Consider the following 20,044-nt stretch of genomic DNA (forward strand, 5'->3'; position numbering starts at 1 on the left):
TTTGGGAGAGGCAACGAAAAAGAAAAACGGCTTAAGTGAGGTGAGATGGGAATATCTGGAGTTGACAAAGTTCTGCAGTAAGTCGATTGCTCCAAGCAGGGTCGATGATCTCCAGATTGGTGGCCGCCGGCATCGCTAAAGGTGGGGCGCTGTCTGTCGCGGTTGCCGCAGGCCCGTCGTGGCAATCATCACCAAAGCTGTAGCTGACATCGGCAACTAGTAGATCAAAGTCAAGAATCTCATTATTCGGGACGCTTTAAGAGCATGTATCATGAACGTGGTATCGGGGGTTCGGACGCACCATACATAACACGAACGCCACGCTGGACATTACATTCTAACCGCAGGTACAAGAGTAGGATTAGGAAAGATATGGGTATCATGAGGTATATGTAAGACCAGTAGCTGGTCTGGGTCGCATTGCGCGACAGAAAGTCGTCGTTTAGACGCCGGCCATGTTCGGCGCAGGAGCGGTGTCATTCCTGGGGGAGCTGCGGATGTGCAGCGCCGCAAGCACGGTCGAAGCAACAAAGGCAACCCTGTGGTAGGTCAGTACACAGTCGCGGGTGAGAATTTAGGTTCCATACCAGTTGAAAGCAGAGAAGACGATCGCAGCGACTCCGCAGCTGTAGAAGGTGCCTTGGCGGCCAGCCCACCAGTTGTTACCCCATCGAGTGGCCACTGCAACGAAGGCTGCGAACCAGAAGATCATAGTAATGAACTCGACTCCGCCAATCGCAAACTTGTGGGCTGCAGCGGGGAAACGAGCTGGTGCGAGAACGAGATATGCGACAGCTAGGAGGGTCCAGATGGACGTGAAGAGCATGAAGGCGACGCTCGCCGGCACCCAGGTGACGTAGGCATCGACAACTGCGGACATGTTAGTGACGCCACGACACCGAGCGGTCTGTGGGCAACATACTGTAGGCTGTAAGACCCAGCACGATGATGCTGAAGACGACTTGTACGCCGCGCAGGCCTAGGACAAGAGCGGGTGCGACCATTTTGATAGAAGAGAGGCGCTACGGCTACGCGATGGATGGCTGCAGGGGCTACGGAGCGGGTAGGCAGATTGTGGCTGCAGATATCTTCGCTACCGAAAGTCGATGGTATTTGTTGTTTGCAGCAGTTGGGTGTAGAGAGTCTCGATGAGGCCTGCAATACAGCGGCGGCCTGGTTCTTTATGCCTCCGCACAGGCTGGCAGGCGATGATGCTGCCACGACCTTGTCCCTTCTTGATTTCCCTGAAACCGACGTCACTCCCAGTGGCGCATGATCAGGGAGCCACATGTCGCGTCGATGATTGGTCAATCGTCGCGATCCCAGCTCTTAGTGCCGCTGGCGATGCGACGTGTTGCACAACCTTCTCGCATCTTCTCCTCTTTGTCCTGGCCTTGTCCATCGCACGACAATCAATTTTCGCGTTCCTTCATCTCAAAATAATCTGTAACTTGACAGCTTTATTTTCGGACGCGTCCAGCGTCTTGTTTCAACGCAAAGGTCCCACGCTCGGTGTTTGGGCAGCGTCGTCAAACATATGTGGCGGTGCACGGTTTCATTTTCCACAGCCTGCGACGTGACGCGGCCAAGGGTATGCCGGCAACACGGCAGATGCAGCGCCGCATCACATATACACCGCCTACTAGACTGCTGGCTTTGTAGTTCTTCAACATTCGCAGTGCGCTGCGAGATGCACAAAGTTGCATTCCATGGCCCAACTCTGACCAATTCATCGAATCGATGCAACGAACAGGGTCAATATCCGCCAACGAACGTACAGCGGCATATCATCACGGGGTCTTGAGGCTATGTGAAGCGTCAGCCTCTATCGAATGATGTTCTCTGACCTATAGTGGTAGAAGGATACCTAGCGCAACCAACATCGCCGCGGCCCGTGATGCAGCAGGTCGTCTAGCTCTAGCAACAGTTTCGCTGTTGCATTGTTGCTACAGCATACCGCGAGGATATGGTCGAAGAGTTCTTGTGCTGTGCACTAGTACCCTGTGACGAGTACAATGAGGCCATATGGTGTTCGCCTGAATTTACAATGCGAGACCTGTTGGACTAAAGTGCACATCCCTGGATTGACCTAGACTTTCCCACGAAAAGCCTCCGCGTGGGTACGAGCAGTGTGGAGATGTCTGACCAAGACTCAGCACCGCCGACTTCGCCTTTCATCCCCAATGACCCCGAGGAGAAAATCGCCATGGCTTCGCGTCACGATAGCATGCTGTCTGAGCAAGGCCTGGAAGTCGCAGAATTGAGAGTGAGAGTCGCCGAACTTGAAAGTTCTTCGGCTCTGGCTACGAACATGCATAACGAAGTTTCTCACGAACTCCAATTCTACAAGAACGAAGTAGCAAAGAAGAAAGATGAGATCTATGACATGACCAGTGCGTCCAATAAACAGTCCAGAGACTTCAAAGCCCTCGAGACCAAAATGGCCAAATTGAGAGAAGACAGTGAGCAGAAGGTTCGCAAGATGGAAAAAGAACTTGACCATGAGAAAGCGACGAAGAAGCGGACCAAGGAGGACCAAGAAGCAACAAACGTGATTGCCCAGCTACAGACTGAACTCGGTGCCAAGGATGTCAGGATTGATCAGCTGGAAGCTCGATTAACCAAAATCAAGGCTCCTCGTGATAACGCGTACCGCGGGGTCCAAAGTTCGCTAACAAACCGCCGCTCCACAGGTATGCATCACGAGCACGGCTGCGAGGAGTACCAAAAACTTATATCCCAGCAGCTTGTGGATGCTCAAGAGTTACTGGCCGCCGCCGAAGCAGAAGCAGAAGGACTTCGCCATCTTGCGAAGGCTAACGCAGATCTGGCTGATGGCCATGCTACGGATCTTGAATGTATCTGGGAACTAAGAGATGAGAATGAGCGATACCGCGTGGAAGTTAGGCATCTCAAAGAAGTCATTGGTAGCATACGCGCCGAACAGCATTTTGCTTCTAGCGACTTTCACGACATCGATCTCGACGACCAAGCCACCCAAACTCTTTCCCTTTCACCATTGACGAACTGCTGTCTGACTCCCGTCGCTCCTCAAGACAACAAAGTCGAGATTGCTGGGAATGTGCAGCAGCTACGTGCCCTGGAGCTGGAGACTGAACGCTTGACCTCAGAAAATCACAGCCTTTCGCCTGAGTGCACCGAGCTGGAGTCAAAGCTGGTGTCTGTCATATCCACGCTGAAGGCTCTGGATGAGGAACAACAGACAAGGAACAGATGTACACTGACTGTCTCCGCACAGAACGTTTCGACTTCTCCACGCACGCCAATTGTCGAAAACAAATCAGTAATCAACCCTGACATGCTAGCTGGACTGGAAGACCTCGGTAAGTCCATCATCAATCTCAGCGACCCACCGTTCAAGACAACCGCTCTTGCTGCTAACACGCGAGCTACACCCGACCTACCCAATGTGGCCTTAACGATTAATATCAAACCAAGCAACAAGCGCAACTACTCTTTGTTCCAGCGCGTCAAAAGCGCCATCTCTTCGACTTCCAAGATCGACATTAAAGGGCCTAAAGAGGTCGCCAATCAATTCATGGCCCTCATGGAGGATGTCGAAAAAGACCATGCGGAGAAGACTAACCGTGTCATCGAGCTGGAAAATACTGCTCAGCAACTACGTGCCAATGCCGCGATTCTGGAAGCACAACTTCGTAGCAAAGGCAAGTGCTCAGATCCCATGCATCGCACGTTGGCCGACGAGCTTGCGGCCAAAAACGAGCAGTTTGCTATGCAGGAACAGCTTTTGGCTACGTTTCGGCACAGCAATGTAGCATAGGCTTTACCTTCTTCACCAAGTCGCCTTGATTGAATAGGTAGATCATTATTTAGCTTTTATCTCGTGAACACGTCGCCCTGAAGTGATTAATATATGAGTAATGAGATGCTGAACTCTTCGATCCGCCGCCCGGTAGATGGTAGACGGCATGGACGCTCTAATAGCCCCGGTCGCTCACGCTGCGCAGTCTGCCCAATCCACTCTTGCTGCGCAGATCGCGCACTTCGCCTGAGACGCGCTTTCCGTGAAAGCTCGAAATGATGGATACCTTTCCACAACTTGCCCGATTGGGAAACTGCTCATCGAGTTCCCGGTGATGTCATGGTAGTGTAGTCCGTGCGCGCCCACGCGTCTTCGACGCGATTGCTTCCACATCATCCGTCGTCACACGCGCATCACGAAGATGCTTCCTTCCAAACCCGCGCGAACACGCGTCTATACAAACTCCGCGGTTCTTCCCGAATATGTAGACGATATCACCTGACGGCAGTAGTGGCAGCGTCGCGTATTGCTGCCATGGGTCATTCGACTGGAGCCTATTCTCCCTGACGACGGTCTACATCTCGCGAACAATGGCATCCTCATCCCCATTTGCAATGGAAAAGATCCAGTGCGCCCGGTTTTACTTCGAGTGGAAGGGCCATCCTATCGACGACCTCGCCACTTTTCGCAATGTTACGCTTGCAGAGCGGCCGGACAAACCAATCGTATATCTGGCTGGGGATTCGTCTCTTGACAACAAGCACTGGGTCGACAAGACTAGTCCTATCCTTCCAACCCAGCTGCCAGGCATTTACGTTAAAGCATTCAAGCACCCTTGTGTTCCGAAGCCAGATGTCGCGTTCTGGATGAACAACGTGGTCGAGCATCGTGCGACTTGTATTAACACGGCGGTAGAAGAATCCATGCTTCGAGATCGAGACGACGTACTCTTACCGCATGACGAGTTCATTCGCGACAACATACGTTCCGACGATGTCTTGATCGTCAGCGTTGGCGCCAACGACATTGCGCTGCGCCCGAACCCTTCCACGATACGACACATGCTACAGCTCGCCTGGCTGACCCAACGCAAAAGCCTAGAGAACGGGACCGCAAGCGCACTGCAGTACTTCAAGCACATGTTCGGTACCAAGACCCAAGACTACATCGCTCGCCTTACCGCCAAAACGAAGCCTCGCGCCGTCATCGTCTGCATGATATACTTCCCACTCGAGTCGGGTCTAGGGCAGACCAGTTGGGCTGATGCGCAGCTCAAGGCGCTAGGATACAACTCATATCCAGGGCAGCTACAAGCCGCCATTCGAGCGATACACGACATGGCGACAAAAGCGATACGGATTGAGGGGACAGAGATGGTGCCTTGCGCACTGTATGAGGTGCTCGATGGCAAGCTGGCCGATGACTATACAGCGAGGGTTGAGCCAAACGAAGCGGGCGGAAAGAAGATGGCTGTTAGGTTCGCTGAACTGCTGGACGAGATTCTGGAGAAGTCGGACATACCGGAGACTGCCTGAGGCATATGTGCATCACTCTCATTTGGCAAAGGATAAGGTTCCTCTACTGGACCCCTGGTTCGACGAATTTGAAACCCGCAATCGTGATCGGTGACTTCTTTCAGAATTGCAAGATGGTTGCATTCCTTGCCTCTTTGTTTAGCGATCGTCTTTGTGAACCTTTCACCTTTATCTCTTGCGCTGCGCCTTTGTTTCGCGCGAACTCGATATGTTCGCTCAACATCCTGTAATGATCGGACTTTGAAGACACACTATCTCACCTCTACCAGCCTTGAAGCAAAACCGACAATCATGGAGAGATACACTTTTGCACGACGTGCGCTCAGCGCGATGCCTCCTACACCCGACGATGTTGTCTTTCTCGCAGCGGTCTTTATTGCATTTGGTTCCGGAGCCTTACTTCTTGACTGGATTCGCCGTGTTCGTGACGTTGGATTGCAGAAGCAGTGGCACGATGCGCAGTCGAGGACCTTGCAGGAAGGGTTCGCTACTTTCGAACAGTTACCGCAGCAGTTGAACGCCATCAACGCCAGTATCGGCGAGCTTCGCGAGAAGGCAGATGGAGCTACCGATCGATTCAATACTATAAGCGATCGTATTAACGATCTCAGCCGAAATATTGGTGCTGGTACTCACGATGCCCAAGGGCCCTCGACAGTGCAGCCAGCAACGGCTGTAAGCTCGGCGGATGCGAACGAGAGTCTTGTGGCAATCAAATCGCACATCAAGAATTTGGAGAGCAAGATGAGCGAGATGTCCGAACAAAAAGACGAGTTAGAGCAGGCCAATGTCGGCTTGAAGGAAGATCTTGAGCGCGCCACCAAGTTCGATGGAGAGGAGCAGAGTGCCGAGTACAAGAGACTGCTCAAGCTGAACGAAGAACTTCAAACTCAGGTCGCCCAAATTGAACATTCCCGAACGATTCTTGAGCAGGAAAAGGGTCGCTCGGCTGCCCATAGCGACCTCGAGATGAAGCAACAGGAGAAAGTGATAAAAGATTACGAGAACGAGATCGAGGGACTAGACGAAAGACTGGCATTGGCTCAAAAAGATCAGACTACGGCGAGAGAGGAGACGAAGCAAATGTCGTCTGAACTCGAAGGATTAGAGAGTAAGCTATCAACGGCGCAGAGCCATCAGGATGAGATGAGAAAAGAGAACGTCCGTCTGTCTTCGGTGGTCAGTGAATTAGAGACGAGCCTGTCCTCAGCTCGAAGTAATCAGCAAAGGATGACACAAGAGATCGAAAACCATGTGGCTGTGGTTAAAAGACTACGAGATGATCTGTCATCAGCTGAGAATGAACGGGACCAGCAAAGGGAAGCAAACGAGAAGCTCGCTGGGCTTCATGAAGGCACGAGACAGTCAGAAGCGGATCAGAGCAAGATCGTAGATGATCTCAAAGAAAAGCTACAGGCAGAGAATCTCAAGAGCGCTGACTTAAAAGTCAGAAACAATGTACTCACCAAAGACATCGGAAAGAACGAGGCCCAAATCGAAATGATGAAAGCAGATGAAGTGCAGAACAAGCAGCAGCTGGACCATCTTACGAGCCAAGTCAAGTCGTTGGAGAGGCAAAAGATGGATCTAGAAGCGACGTTGGAAGAGCGCAGTCAGGCAAAGGAAAGTGAAGATCAAGCCGAGGAGCACAGCGAAGGACTACAGGACAACACGTCTAGTGACGCTTCAGAGCAGATAGACGAGTCGCAGGCAGATATCACGAAGTCAACGACCTCACCTCAGCAATCAAACACATCCGGAACTGCACCTGATGATAGCTGGGTAGAGGTGGCCGGTCAAACCCCCACAGCCCCAGACGGGAGACCGACGACCGATGACGAAAGCGCAGAAGTTGATGAAGCCTTGAGTCCTGTAGTGAATCTACCCATGACACCAGCCGCCGAGGTCAGTGGAAGACCAGCCACAAGAAAAAGCTGGGCAGATGACGATGAACAAGAGTTCGATCCAGAGATCCAGAGCTTTGCTGCTAGAACTGCAAGCTTTCCAAGTGCGCTCCCATCGACCAACTCTCCAGTGCAAGAGAGCCCTGACTCTCCTGCCGCCAAACCACAGCCTACTATCGATACTAGTGTGGGAAACAATGCTTCAGACGCGACCACCCCGCATAGCAGCGTATCGTCACTGCCAGCTGGCACGTCCCCCACGGCTGGTACTGGAACAGCCCTTTGCAAACACTGCAAGATTGACGTCCCGGTCGAGATGATCCAATTGCCCGATGGAAGGCAGTATCCAAACTGGCCGAAGCATTTACAAGAGACAGGTTGCAACATTAAAGCACGGGGTAGCTCTTCTCGGCCGCAAAGCCGTGGAAGCACAAGATCTCCCAGTTCCGCAGGTTTCAGTCCAGGTAGCTTTCATGGGAACTTTACAAACCCTAACAGGAGTAGACCTGACAGCAGGAACAACTACGGTAGCGGTCGGGGGTCGAATCCTTCTAGTCCCATCGCCATGGGTCCCGGTGGTCGTCGTGGGTCTTTTAGTCCCAGAGGAAGAGGTGAAGGTGGTAACAGAGGTGGACATGGTAGGGGTCGGAGCTCAGAGCGTTCTAGTCCCGTAATGAATAGTCCAGGTAGTTATCAGGGCTCTGATAACGGCGGTGATGGAGGACAATACGGTAGGGGGGGTAGAAGCAGACCCAGTAGCGGTGGAGGCAATTGGAGGCCTCGCCGGTTTGCAGATGATGGGAATGATGAAACTTGGTGAAACCCGTCACCCGATAAGGTGAGTGTCAGTAGGGTTCAAGGTGTGATTCAAGTAGCTGTTATGTTTACAGGGCTATCAATGTCGAAAACACGAGTTGTGGGATCAATATGAACTTTTCAGCCAGTACGGGTGTTTAATGCTAGTGGCCAGGTGATATTCCTTGACCGGCCTATTCTTTCTCCCATGTTATGCGACCAGCTACATCCGTAAGCGGTTAAGTTAGGTTAATACTCCCGGGTCTCTCTGCAAAAGGCTTCATACTTCTCTTTCCACTCTTCTACATCCCCTTCTCGCTCTTTGAGCTTGGCTCCAAGCTTATCGTACCGTGCCACGTGCTTACGTAACACAAACTTTAGTTTTGCTACGAAGTTCTTTTCACCCTCATAGGCCTTTTTCCATCCGGCTGCTTCCTCAAGCGCTTTTGCAAGCTGTGCCTCAATATGATCACCGGTAGCCTCCACCGTTTCCTGCTTGGTCTCCGGCGCTGTACTGCTATCTTGGTGTACATGTTCGCTAGTATCGGCTTCGCTAAGGAGACTATCAAGGTTTACGTCTTTTATCTGAGTAGGTGTGGACGCCTCGGTCTTCTCAGACTCATCTGCGCCGTCCTTCTTTTCTTGCGCATCGGCTACCGAAGCTTGCTCCGCAACATGGCGACAAAGCTTCTCGAAGCAAAGCCAAAACTCGTTCTTGAACCCTTCAATAGCGTCGTCGAAGCCCTGCACCAGGAGGTTGTAGCGAAAGAATACCTCGAGCAAGGCCAAGTGCTCATTGTCAACTGCCGTGAGCATAGTAGAGAAAGGCTTCACAAGATCGTACCGGCGCCGCAATACCGGTAGTGCTTCCTCGCCATTAATGTCGACGATCGCCCAAGTACTCCCGCTGAACGGAAACGGATCGGACAGTACTATCTTGTGGTGTTCTAGGTCCCAGAGGATCTCTAGGGGTTTCATCGTTACCCGTGGGTGTTGAGTAGCTGCTTTGGAAGCTTTCTGCCATCCTATGATCGTGCCAAAGTGACCGGGAATACGTTCGTCGAGCTTGAGTGAAGCTATATTCAGCAGTGCTTGCAGCTCTTCGGGGAAGTACTTCAGTGCGTAGCGGTGTCCATCCGCAAGACTGGATACTGTCTTCGTGTGTTGAAACTTCTGGGAGTTGGGGTTTGGCGTGTCTTCGCGCTGTGTCGTCTTCGTAATACGGGTCTGGTCTGTCATGTTGTTTGGCTAGGGAAAGTTCTGTTCGCGCGTTCGGGAGATGTGGCGGTGGTGATAAGCCGTTCCAAGTTGTGTTATATCGCTAATTTGTTTGTTGGTGATTGGGGTCTTGGACGCGCAATGCGACTAGCGAGTGCTAGATTCTTCACTGAAATTTTAGAGATCGCGTTTGTCTCATGAATGAGCGCTGATTGTCACATTTGCTCATCCATCCATACGCCAACACCCACACACAATTACACATCAGCCGAAGAAGCAACAAACAGCCAATGCATATCGTTGATACCTTTACACATCGTACGCTCTTTGCGGTACTCTGTCGATTTGGTGGGGGTGTTACTTCGCCTGGAATGAGATGATGAGGACTAAGACCGAGACAGAATTGTCCAAAACGAGGCAAGTAATGGTAAAATTGCTTGGCAGGAGAAAATGTGAAGTGAAAGTTGGCAGAGCCTTGACTAGTCATTACATTATGGCATTGTTGGAACTAAAGATCACGGGACTTTTGACTCATTTTATAGCGTCTTCAAGCCCTCCATTTCCGTCCCAAAGCCCTCTTGCTCCACTGGTGTCCGCCAAAGCTGTCACCCTTGCGGGCCTTCTCCTCGTAAAGCTTCTTGCTCAGCTGCTTATACAGGAACTTGCCGTTGTTGTGGAAGTTGATGCTGTGGTCACTGTCGGTGAAGAAAGTGTTCTGCATCTTTTCAGGAGTGACCTGGTTGACCATGAGCAGGTCGACCAACGCAGCTGAGTTCTGGAAGTGGACGTTGTCGTCACCGGTACCGTGCTGGATGACAACACCACCAGCGATGTTCTTGAAGCCAGTGGCGTCGTGGACACGGCTGCGGTTGTAGCCTTCGGGGTTGATGTCGGGTGTCTTCATGTAGCGCTCGGTGTAGAGAGAGTCGTAGAAGCGCCAGTCACTAACAGGGGCGGTGATCATGGCGTAGCTGATGATTGGGTCACCGACCTCAACGACCTTGGAGGAGAGGTAGCCACCGTACGACCAACCCCAGATACCAATGTGCTCGCTGTCGATCCACTCGTTCTTTGCCATCTCCTTGGCAGCCCAAATCTGGTCTTCAGCCTCAAGTTCACCGAGGTTAGAGGTGACGAGAGATCGGAAAGCACGACCCTTACGACCAGTACCACGGTTGTCGACGGTGAGAGTTACGTATTCGAGCTCGGGATCAGATGCAATGTAAGCTTTCCAGTTGAGTGCGTTGAAGGACTTTTGTACCTCCTTGGCGTTGGGGCCACCGTACGGAAGGAGAATGAGAGGGTACTTCTTGCTGGGGTCAAAGTTGGGTGGAAGACGGAGCATAGCATCCAGGGTGTATCCGGAAGGGTGCTCCATATCAAGGTACGTAATGTTGGGAAGAGCATAGCCCTGAAGCTTCTCGTAAAGCGCAGTGTTGTTGACGATTGTGCGAATTGGCTCGGTGGAGTTGATAGAGTAGAGCTCCTGGTATGGCACGTCGGGACCGGCGTAACGAGAGACATAGTATGAGCCACCAGAAGAGAACGATGCGGTCCAGAAAGCGGTCACGGTGTCGTCGACCAGCGCAGTCTTCTCACCGGAGAAGCTAACGGAGTACATGTGGGACTCAGCACTGTGGTGCTCGGTGGAGGTGTAGTAGATGAGTCCGCGAGAGTAGTCAACCTTGAGAACGCTGAGAACCTCCCATTCGCCAGATGTCAGCGCAATGGGCTCTCCGCCGCTGACAGGGAAGAGGTAGATATGCGCCCAGCCGCTCATATCAGAAAGATCCATGTAGTACTCGGTAGCGTTTCCGTAAGTGGCGTTCGCGGTCTCAACAGCTCCGATGTATCGAACCTGCATCAAGTTCTCTAGCCATCCATCGGTGCCGTCACGCTCACGAGTGACCTTGGACGACCCGGCTTCAACATCAACGAGTACCAGCTTCTCCATGTCTTGGACACGGTTGTAAGCACGATACATGACCTTGCTGTGCTCCTCGGTAAGCCAGACAACTTCGCCAATGACGAGATCATCCTCTGGGAAAGCATCAATGGGGACATTGGTGTATTCGCCAGACTCCACATCAAGCAAGTTCATGACCACCGTGGGGTTCTTAGTGCCAACCTTGGGGTAGCGGAGCTCCAATTCGTTGGGGTAAACGGGGACGTATTCAGCATCGTCTTCGATGTAGTATGGGATTCTGAATGTGCCAACACCAGTCTCGTTGAAGCTGAGGAAAGCAATCCTAGTTCCGTCGGGGGAGAACCATAGAGTGTAGCGGTCGCCAAAGATCTCCTCCTCGTAAACCCAGTCAGGAATAGCGTTGAAGTAGTCGGGGCCTCCATCTTCCGTGATCTGGGAGATAGTGCCATTAGTGGACATGTACAGGTTGTTGCCCTTGACGAAGACAATCTGAGACGAGGAAACCGGGCTCCATTCGGCGTACTGAATATCGCCGACGGACTCAGGGTCGAGAGATACGGACTCTCCGGTCGCGACATCCATAATCAGGTAGTCGGCGAAGTAAGAGTGGCGGTACTGCTTGGTGTAGTTTACAGCCCACATGACCTTGGTCGCGTCGGGCGAGATGAAGTAGTCCCAGTAATCAGCCGGGACCTGATCAGCCGAGATGAAAGTTGAGGATTCGCCGGTGGCGACGTTCTCGAAGACAAAGTCTCCAGACGCGGCTGTGTAGATGTAATCGCCATCCTCTCCGGTGCCAACCCACGTGAAAGATCGGGTTGAGGGCGTCAAAGAACCTGGAGCGTTTGTGGTCTCATTGTAGCTCAGACGCTTTGTGCCATTACCGAGAGGTTGGTGTGGCATGCGCGGAGGGTCGATGGCGTGAATCAACTGCAGCGCCGCAGCGAGGATCGCGAAAGAGCGCATGGCGACGAAGAACGCACTTGCAGGAAGCAAGAACGATACGTCGGGTAGAAACTCAAGACGAATGCAACGAAGCACCTGTCGTGCTCAAGCCAGGCAACGGACCTTTTTATCTACCTTCCACTGCATCTATCGGTCTAATTGATATGCGCATCGTAGTTGCCGCATTGAGCAGGTGTTAAGCCTCCCAAGGCGCGCTGCGTCCCCGCCAAGAGGCACCAGCAACCGGCATCTCGGATAAACAAGGTCTGAAGTGGACGCCTCGTGTTGCCCGCATCCTTTGCAAGCGGCGCAGTAATGTTGAATAGGAAGGTCAGTGAAGAGTGTAGAGCCTGGCATTCCGTCAAAGAGATTGGGATTGCTTCGTACCTGGGCATGTTGGTGGATAATAATGCCATCTGGGGTTTACCAGGTTTCGGGCACGCTACGGTATTAACGGGGCCGGATGGTCTGTGCATCAGACAGGTCCGACCTTATCGCGTCCGCATTGTTTCTTTCTTGGAGTTAAAACTGGACTGACGACTGAAGCTACCGTTCTATTGCAACTGACCCAGACGTTCATTGCTGTAGTGGTGCCGCAATTCCCTCTTGCTACGTGTGGCCACTTCCAATGTACCTAGCTACATCCTTGTATACATGGGTTTTGCGTATCTGTAGAAATACCGAATAACCCGTGGAAGAGACCCAAATCGCCATCGTTTGGTCTCAGTGTACCTGCCCAAACAATCATAGTCCCTCCGGCATCCTCGTCGGATCGTTTGACCTCGTGCCTGGCACATTCGATATATCTGCCACTCTGCTCGCGACGTCTCGAATGGTCTCGCCGACCTTCGTCTCATAGTCGTCGACGTTGGGGTTCACGGTCCAGTACTCCAGCTTGCGTATCAACTGGTAGAAAGCAGTTGCCAGCAGTGCACCCAGCCCTGGACCAACCCAATAGATCCAATGGTAGTGTGGAAAGCTTCCCTGTACCACACAGACCGCGAAAGAGCGAGCTGGATTGATAGCTGCGCCGGTGTAGGTTGAAGCCCTATAGTTAGTGAGTAACTTGCCCTAGTAGTGTAGTGCTGACTAGTGCTGACTACAGATAGCTGCAGAGCAAACAGGGAAGACTTACATGAGAACGCACGCAAACACTGCCAAACCGATACCGACGGGCGCGATGAATGTAGCCTTGTGTTTTTCCGTCGCCAACATGAAGATGGACACAACGACCTGTGCGGTAATGAACATCTCGATAAAAAGCCCCTGCGTGACTGTTGTGTTCTCTCCCAGCTCAGTGGCTGCCAGAGCACCTTCAGGTAGGAGTCCATAAGCGACAGCGCTTGCTAGGATAGATGCTGCGAGCTGGCTAAAGACGTCGAGAAGACCATCAAGTGGTGGTACGGCGCGGATGAGGACTAACGCCATAGTCACAGCAGGATTGAAGAGTCCACCGCTAATCCTGAAGAAGGTCCAGGCATTCACCGTTACAGCCACGCCCCAGACCGTAGCGATGAGAAGGATCTTAGCAGGATCTGCTGAAGCATCGCCTCCATTGAACTGTGCAGCAGCCGCTGTGTTGTTGATGACGGCCGAGTTGCCGCCTAGTCCGATGAGCATGAAAAAAAATGTTCCCACGAACTCAGAGATCATTGCAATAAATCGGTTGCGAATGCGTAGAGGTACCTTGTCGCGAAATTGGTCGAGAAAATAGAGGTGGCCTTTGCTTGTGGTGACTTCGAGATCTCTATTGCCCTCCTGATTGTGAACGGGGAGTATCGGTAACTTTATGCGACGTAGTCTTCGGCGCCATACTGGCAGCTGTGATGCGTTACTGTTTCGTTTCCCGCTGTTGTGCTCATTGGCGCGTGTCGACGACATGACGAGTGTTGGTATCCAACGTGGAGAAAGAATACCTGACTCGATAGGTGATGCGACAGTACGAAAAGTTTCGGTGTTCAGAACATGTAATAGAAACCTAAATGCTGGTCGTTGTCGATATTCCAGTGGGCCGCGAGCTCAAGGTCGTGCGAGTTGTTTTGGGTATGCAGTGCTTAGTCCCCCGCTGCAACGATAATAGCAGCAGATGCACAATCCCACATCCTTCAGCCAGCACAGGGCGAATGGCATGATGATGTGCTGATGCGCTATCCTCCGCGTCGGTTAATGCGTCCGATGTGACATCATTCGGACGTATGCTGATTCCGCGGGCATTGAAAGACGTTTACACATTCTCGTCCAGATTGATAGAGAAGTGACAGTGCATAGTTAGAAGGAAACCGAACTTCTTGTTTTCAAGCCTGAGCGCCATCGAAGTTGTGGGGAAGAAAGATTGAGGACGCTGCGGCGCGCCCAAGGAGTGTGCGGACCCCCGAGTGACTTTACCGTATTGGGTATAGCTCACTCTCTAGCTCGGACTGAGCCCTGGAGGATAGATCGAGCTGGCGACGTGGTAACCTTTTAATGTAGCATGCCTAAGGGAACTCTACAACTGGTTACTGAGATGAAACAAGGCTTCATCGGGAAATACTGTATATGTATGGTGACAGGCGTGCTTCGTGCGCGTGAGGTAATCTATGACAAGCTTGACGAAAACTGCTAGAGGATTATGAGCTGTGGAAAGAGAGAAGGCCAATGATTTGGTTCTGGAACTGGGTACTAGGCGGACATGTCTCTGAGATTACGCGTACACATTTACGGTATGAGAGTCATGATCGCGGAGCAGAACTACCTGCGCTGCACGTAGTCTTTAACTGCTGCTCGAGCATCCTCGCCACCTTCAATGTACTCCTTCAGTATAGCCGCGGCTTCTATCGCGTGCGCGACTTTCCGTACAGGCGTACCTGGTCGTGTCATATACTCTTCCATGTCGAGCTCTTGAATGATTAGCAACGCGACATATTGCTGGTGTGCTGCGTCCAATTCTGCGTGCTTCATGAGTACCTTCATCTCATCTGACCTAAATCTCCTAAGAAGACCGCCACAAATGCGTGTCAGCTCAACACAGTCGAGCGTAAGGTACTGTGGGAAGTCTGAGACATGGTTGCGAAGACGCTCGAGAAAGGTGGTAGGGTTCTCTTCGTCGAGGAACGATTTGATGCGGGAGTTTTTACTCTCTCTAGAGTGTTTCGCGACCATCTCAGCATCGAGACGCGTCAATGTGCGGCGTAGAGGCTCACGATCATGCAGATGATCTGCAACGATAGCCATGCTGGGTGGGAAGCACAGGGCGCCAGACCTCTTCTCTCGCAATACCGCCAGATTCTTGATAGTTGCCTCCCGACCTTTCCCAGTGTTGCGAGCTCGAACAAGTTCTGGCGCGCATCCGAGCGCGATGAGAACGCGGTTGCTCATTTGCTTTGCGCTTTCCGTAGGAAGTGCACCAAGGAATATGGTCTTGATGTGCATGTCGATCAGTGAGTCGAGCGTTTTCCACGGAACTTCAAGATAGCCTAGTTGCCGAAGTGCGTTATACAAATGGCACATGAAGAACAAGCTGCGATCATCGTTCGCGAAATCGAAACCAATCTCAGCCCGTAGGAACTGCAAGTTGAGAGCTAGCTTTGCCGGTGTAAGGGGATTGTTTTTGCGCAGGAAGTTTTGATCTTCCGATGGTATAATATGTTCCTCGCCAAATTGTAGACGCGCCTCGGTCGTCCCTGCGAGGTCGGGAATTGATACGCATGACTTGATAAGTTGTTCTTTCCTGGCAACACTGAGATCGAGATACTTCCAGATGTTGCGATGGAATCCAGATAGGGCTGCGGCAGGGTGATTGGAGTCGATCGCTCGAAAAATCATATATCGCTGGATATGGCCAGGCCACTCAATGGTCCACGAGAGCAAGGTGTTAAACTCATGTATCTTGTCTTGGGAACGTTCCGGAAACGATATACCATCGGAACGACAGTGGTCGGACTGGTCCGATATGACGTTCGCAAGCCGGGCGACGCGGTGGAAAGGCTCATGCACGTTCGGACTGTGTAGACCCCATATCCCTTCTAGAAGGCTTGCGGCAATGGCTTCCTGGTTTCTACGACTTGGAACAGCGAGTGTGCGGGATACGAGGTCGAGACTTGCGTTACTGAGGCAACGTTTGGTGTTGGGCGGTGGTCCATTTTGCTCCCACCCATCAAAACGTAGTGTCTGAGAACAGTCAGTTTGGGTCCTCAATTAGTCTGTCATGACTAACCATCTCCAGCTGTAGCTCTGTAAGATAGCGTACAAATTTAGCGTCAAATAGGATAAAATCCTTGTACGGATCGAGTCCTAATTGCGGTTGTCTCTTGTGTACCAGCTTTACTACAGCCGGGTATCCTCTACCTTCATATGCAGCGACGCGGAAATCGTAGAGGGCAAGGGCGGTCGAACTCCAATTGTAGAGTGAGGCTAGCTCCTTGAACATGGCTTCGTTTACTTTGTCGTTGTTATGCTCCATGTCGTCTTCGATCTTATACAACAGATCGAGCGCTAGATCTGATAGGAGAGATGTAGTCTCTAAGCTTACATCTTCCTCAGACTGGTCAAAGTACTGCTTCCATAGGTTGATTACCCATGATGTAATTGAATCAGCGTCGTCCTTGAAACAGAGCCAACGCAACCGTGTTTCCTCATCGGAGTCGATGGCCGGCTCATAACGAGCTGATGGTACAGCTGCAGCCGCTCCGTAAGCTAGACCTTCGTCGGGAGGTGTAGTTAGGTTGGCTGTTCTTTGTACACCATCGGTCAGCTCAACGTCCCGGAGGACGTCAAACAGATTACGAAAGGTCAGACCCGTGTCTTGTCGTTTTGCCGAATTATCCAAAGAGGTTTCTTGGACTCGAACAACCTTTCCGATCATGTCGACTACCTGTCGAAGTGTATCGAGAAAGTATACGTGACCGGCGTTACCTTCATGGTCCGGATGTTCGTTAGCGAATTTGGTGGCGTACTCTGTACGGCCTCGCACAGCTTCTTTGAAGGCGTCCCATGCAGGCTTAGACATGACGAGTTCCTGGTCAAGGTTCTCCAGATAGCGGGCTTGGCGAAGTATCTCCTCAGTTGACACTTTGTAGATTGTTTTCGAGGCCTTGATCTTAGGTGCGGGTGCTTGACTTTGCAGTTGCTCCTTCTTCTTTGCTTCTTTGCGCGCTTTTCCCTTCAACCGGCCTGTCTTGATCGAAGTGGTCGTGGGCGTTGCCGCGGCTGAAGCTCCGGAGTTGGTATCGCCACCGACTTGCACATTGCTGCCTACAACAAAGTCGTGTTAGAGGGTACGGTCCGTAGGCAGTGGTGGAAGAGGAAATCAATACTTACCGTGCTCGAAAGCAGTCTCGATGAGCCAGGTGATGGCGACATTGGTCTGCAACTTGATTCTGGCGTATCTACCCATTATATTAAGACTTGATGTCTTATGCAGAATCGTTTTAGAGATAAATTGCTGGCCGTGATATCGATGCGGGGTTGATTATGTCCTAAACGCTTCGGGCTCAAAAGTGGAAAGGTGAGATATACACGTACACCCCTTGGCTGATTGGTCGCCCAGTTCTTTCGGAAACGGCGCACTGACTGTGCAGGCGTAAACGTCTCGTGACAACGGCCTCTAACGGAGTTGCCTTCTGCCCCGCTCCCTTTCTCTCCACATTAACACTAGATTGTACGCACTCGCCACCCAATATGGTCGTAGTGACAAAGGCCAGAGACAGTAGCGAATTATGGATGATAATCGGGGAAGGGAGTCGTCGCTTTCTTTAATACATATGTCTCCGCCCTCGCTTATAAACACTGTGATAGCAAGCAAGCGTGACAATTGCCCAGTGATGGGCCAGAAATAGCGTCAATGTCGATTACCTTAGGATCATGTAGCTTGATGACAATCATACCACATATCATAGCCTCCTAGTATTTGTCATTCCACTCACGAAGCAAAACAACAACCACAGGACTTACTGATAGAACCGTCACCCGAGCAATATGGACGATGTGGCGTATTGAGTAAATGTTACTGACAGGCGCGGGCCGCCATCGCAACGATGTTTCCAGACTTGGACGAGGATAGTTGCTGGCATATGTGCACAGCTCAAGTAAGATGCACATTGAGTAAATCGAGCAAAATGATAGCGATGGCGGTTCAAGAAACAACTGTTCCGAGGTCCACGAAAATGATTGTTCAGAAGCGAGAAAGCGATAAGATGCACTCACGTGAAGCGCGATGGCAAGGCTTCGGAACAGCTTCCATCATGGCGGCAGCCGTACTGTATGAATGCGCAAAGACGCGACAAAGACGTGCTGCAGATGTGAATCGGGTGATGATGGAACGAGGAGTGCCGAAGGGAGACGCGAAGACTATTGATGATTACTAAGCCGAACTTGAGTTGGCTAGCCTCGGGCTTCGGAACCCATGCCCAGCACCTGCCATGGAAAGAACACCAACACGTAGCCACGAGAGCGAAGTCGACATCATACTGCGTCCCTGAATTGAGATGCTAGCAATATACATGCATGCATATCCATCTATCTCACAATGAATCAAACTTCTTACACAAAACGATCGCCGCGTCGGGCGTGAAGTTCAGGTCCTTTCACCACCACCCAACAACGCGTCCAACCAACGTGAGCGCAGTGACTTCGTCTCCTTCGTCTCCTTCGTGTAACCCAGCCGAGTCCCCACAAGCTTGCGATCTAGGTTAATCTTTCCCTGCATCCCGGTATCCGACGCGCGACGTGCAGCTATGTGCATCTCGCGGTCTTTCCGGAAAGTCATTGCGGGCGTTGGCTCGGGGTGATGTGGATGCCGTGTTGACAGGTTCGTCTGGAAAGACTCTTTGCGAGGGGAAGAAAGCCAGATTTGGTGGGCCTCGACGTCGCGGTAGCGTTGCCACGCTGCTCGGGCGCTGGTGTCGGATGGTGTGGTGGGAGACTGTTTACATTCGATTAGTCCGTGTATGTCATGATAACGGTTGTGACCTTCCTTCATCTCAGGAGCTGTAGCATTAGTGAATGCAGGCTTCAAGGCGGTCTTATGAAAGCTTCGAGCTTGAAGCATCGCGACGCGGGCGGTAGAGGAAAACATATTTTTAGGGTCTCTTTAGGCGACTTGTCAGAGCTCTCGCAATGTCGGAGTGTGAAAGGGGATTAAGTGATTAAACATGTGTTGTTGTATTTATTGCAAAAGCCGAAATGTGCTTGTGAATACACAATCGAGGGTGTTTCTTATCAACGTAACCATGGGTCGGCTGTGTGTGTCGACCGATCCAACCCAATGATATGACACTGCATATCACCAGAAGTTGTAGGCAGAGGCTGCATGAACAGAACCCTTTCCCAATACTAGACTGAGAAATGTATGGGGCTGAAGTAAGAGTGTAGGAAGGGTGGTAGTGCGTCTGGGAGTCCTGGAATGCAAGACCTACAAATAATTGGACGTCGACATTTGCAGAAGCCACCTCGTACTTCAGCCTGACGCCATATTCAGTAGACAGTAGGCTATGGAGGAAACCTTCCAAATACCGGTTTCCAGCACATCTCGCATGCATATTGTGCTCGATCGATGGGGAGTTCTGCGATTATGTATGACCATCAGTACTGGAAACATACGGTGTGCATGCATTTCATGCAAGAGTTAACGTCGCTCAAACCACCGAGAGCATCGCAGATGGCCGACTTCCAAATATCGGATATCCTGGGAGTAGTATCTATAGTCTTCTTGTGAAGTGGTTCTTCGCAAGCCCGGTCGGCCGTACCAAGCAGATTGCACAGGGTCGATAAGCCGTGGTTCGGGCAGTCTGCTAGCGGGTTCTTGTCACAACTACAGGGTCTAGAGACTGGTCGAGACGGGTGTAGGTCCTCCCGCTTAGGTAGAGTGGGCGCGTTTCGTCCTTTCATGATGAGTCGAAAGCCTGAGCTGGTGCTCGCAAGTGCTTGAAAGCCAGCAGGGCATGGATGGGGACATAGCGCC

The 20,044-nt window shown here is 51.7% G+C and overlaps 8 protein-coding genes across 8 annotated transcripts; 3 read left to right on the forward strand and 5 right to left on the reverse strand.

Annotated features, from left to right (window-relative positions):
• Positions 1–442: 442 nt before the first annotated feature.
• Positions 443–1,004, reverse strand: J4E93_003065 (uncharacterized protein; the record flags this gene model as incomplete). The annotated part of the gene is made up of 3 exons (XM_049341005.1): positions 443–539; positions 588–870; positions 923–1,004. 3 exons carry the CDS (start codon positions 1,002–1,004, stop codon positions 443–445), a joined length of 462 nt encoding a protein of 153 aa, XP_049201887.1.
• Positions 1,005–2,137: 1,133 nt separating this feature from the next.
• Positions 2,138–3,802, forward strand: J4E93_003066 (uncharacterized protein; the record flags this gene model as incomplete). The annotated part of the gene is made up of 1 exon (XM_049341006.1): positions 2,138–3,802. One exon carries the CDS (start codon positions 2,138–2,140, stop codon positions 3,800–3,802), a length of 1,665 nt encoding a protein of 554 aa, XP_049201888.1.
• A 596-nt stretch (positions 3,803–4,398) lies between these two features.
• On the forward strand, positions 4,399–5,319 carry J4E93_003067 (uncharacterized protein; the record flags this gene model as incomplete). Its single annotated transcript, XM_049341007.1, has 1 exon — positions 4,399–5,319. The coding sequence occupies one exon, from the start codon at positions 4,399–4,401 to the stop codon at positions 5,317–5,319; it is 921 nt and encodes a 306-aa protein (XP_049201889.1).
• A 291-nt stretch (positions 5,320–5,610) lies between these two features.
• Positions 5,611–7,727, forward strand: J4E93_003068 (uncharacterized protein; the record flags this gene model as incomplete). The annotated part of the gene is made up of 2 exons (XM_049341008.1): positions 5,611–7,410; positions 7,722–7,727. The coding sequence occupies 2 exons, from the start codon at positions 5,611–5,613 to the stop codon at positions 7,725–7,727; spliced, it is 1,806 nt and encodes a 601-aa protein (XP_049201890.1).
• A 540-nt stretch (positions 7,728–8,267) lies between these two features.
• Positions 8,268–9,257, reverse strand: J4E93_003069 (uncharacterized protein; the record flags this gene model as incomplete). The annotated part of the gene is made up of 1 exon (XM_049341009.1): positions 8,268–9,257. One exon carries the CDS (start codon positions 9,255–9,257, stop codon positions 8,268–8,270), a length of 990 nt encoding a protein of 329 aa, XP_049201891.1.
• A 526-nt stretch (positions 9,258–9,783) lies between these two features.
• On the reverse strand, positions 9,784–12,129 carry J4E93_003070 (uncharacterized protein; the record flags this gene model as incomplete). Its single annotated transcript, XM_049341010.1, has 1 exon — positions 9,784–12,129. The coding sequence occupies one exon, from the start codon at positions 12,127–12,129 to the stop codon at positions 9,784–9,786; it is 2,346 nt and encodes a 781-aa protein (XP_049201892.1).
• A 1,110-nt stretch (positions 12,130–13,239) lies between these two features.
• On the reverse strand, positions 13,240–13,989 carry J4E93_003071 (uncharacterized protein; the record flags this gene model as incomplete). The annotated part of the gene is made up of 1 exon (XM_049341011.1): positions 13,240–13,989. One exon carries the CDS (start codon positions 13,987–13,989, stop codon positions 13,240–13,242), a length of 750 nt encoding a protein of 249 aa, XP_049201893.1.
• Positions 13,990–14,835: 846 nt separating this feature from the next.
• On the reverse strand, positions 14,836–17,479 carry J4E93_003072 (uncharacterized protein; the record flags this gene model as incomplete). Its single annotated transcript, XM_049341012.1, has 3 exons — positions 14,836–16,254; positions 16,301–17,337; positions 17,404–17,479. The coding sequence occupies 3 exons, from the start codon at positions 17,477–17,479 to the stop codon at positions 14,836–14,838; spliced, it is 2,532 nt and encodes an 843-aa protein (XP_049201894.1).
• Between the last annotated feature and the right edge of the window lie 2,565 nt (positions 17,480–20,044).

This window comes from Alternaria ventricosa, assembly GCF_023758065.1.
Source record: "Alternaria ventricosa strain BMP 2768 chromosome Unknown scaffold_4, whole genome shotgun sequence".
Taxonomy (NCBI): Eukaryota; Fungi; Ascomycota; class Dothideomycetes; order Pleosporales; family Pleosporaceae; genus Alternaria; species Alternaria ventricosa.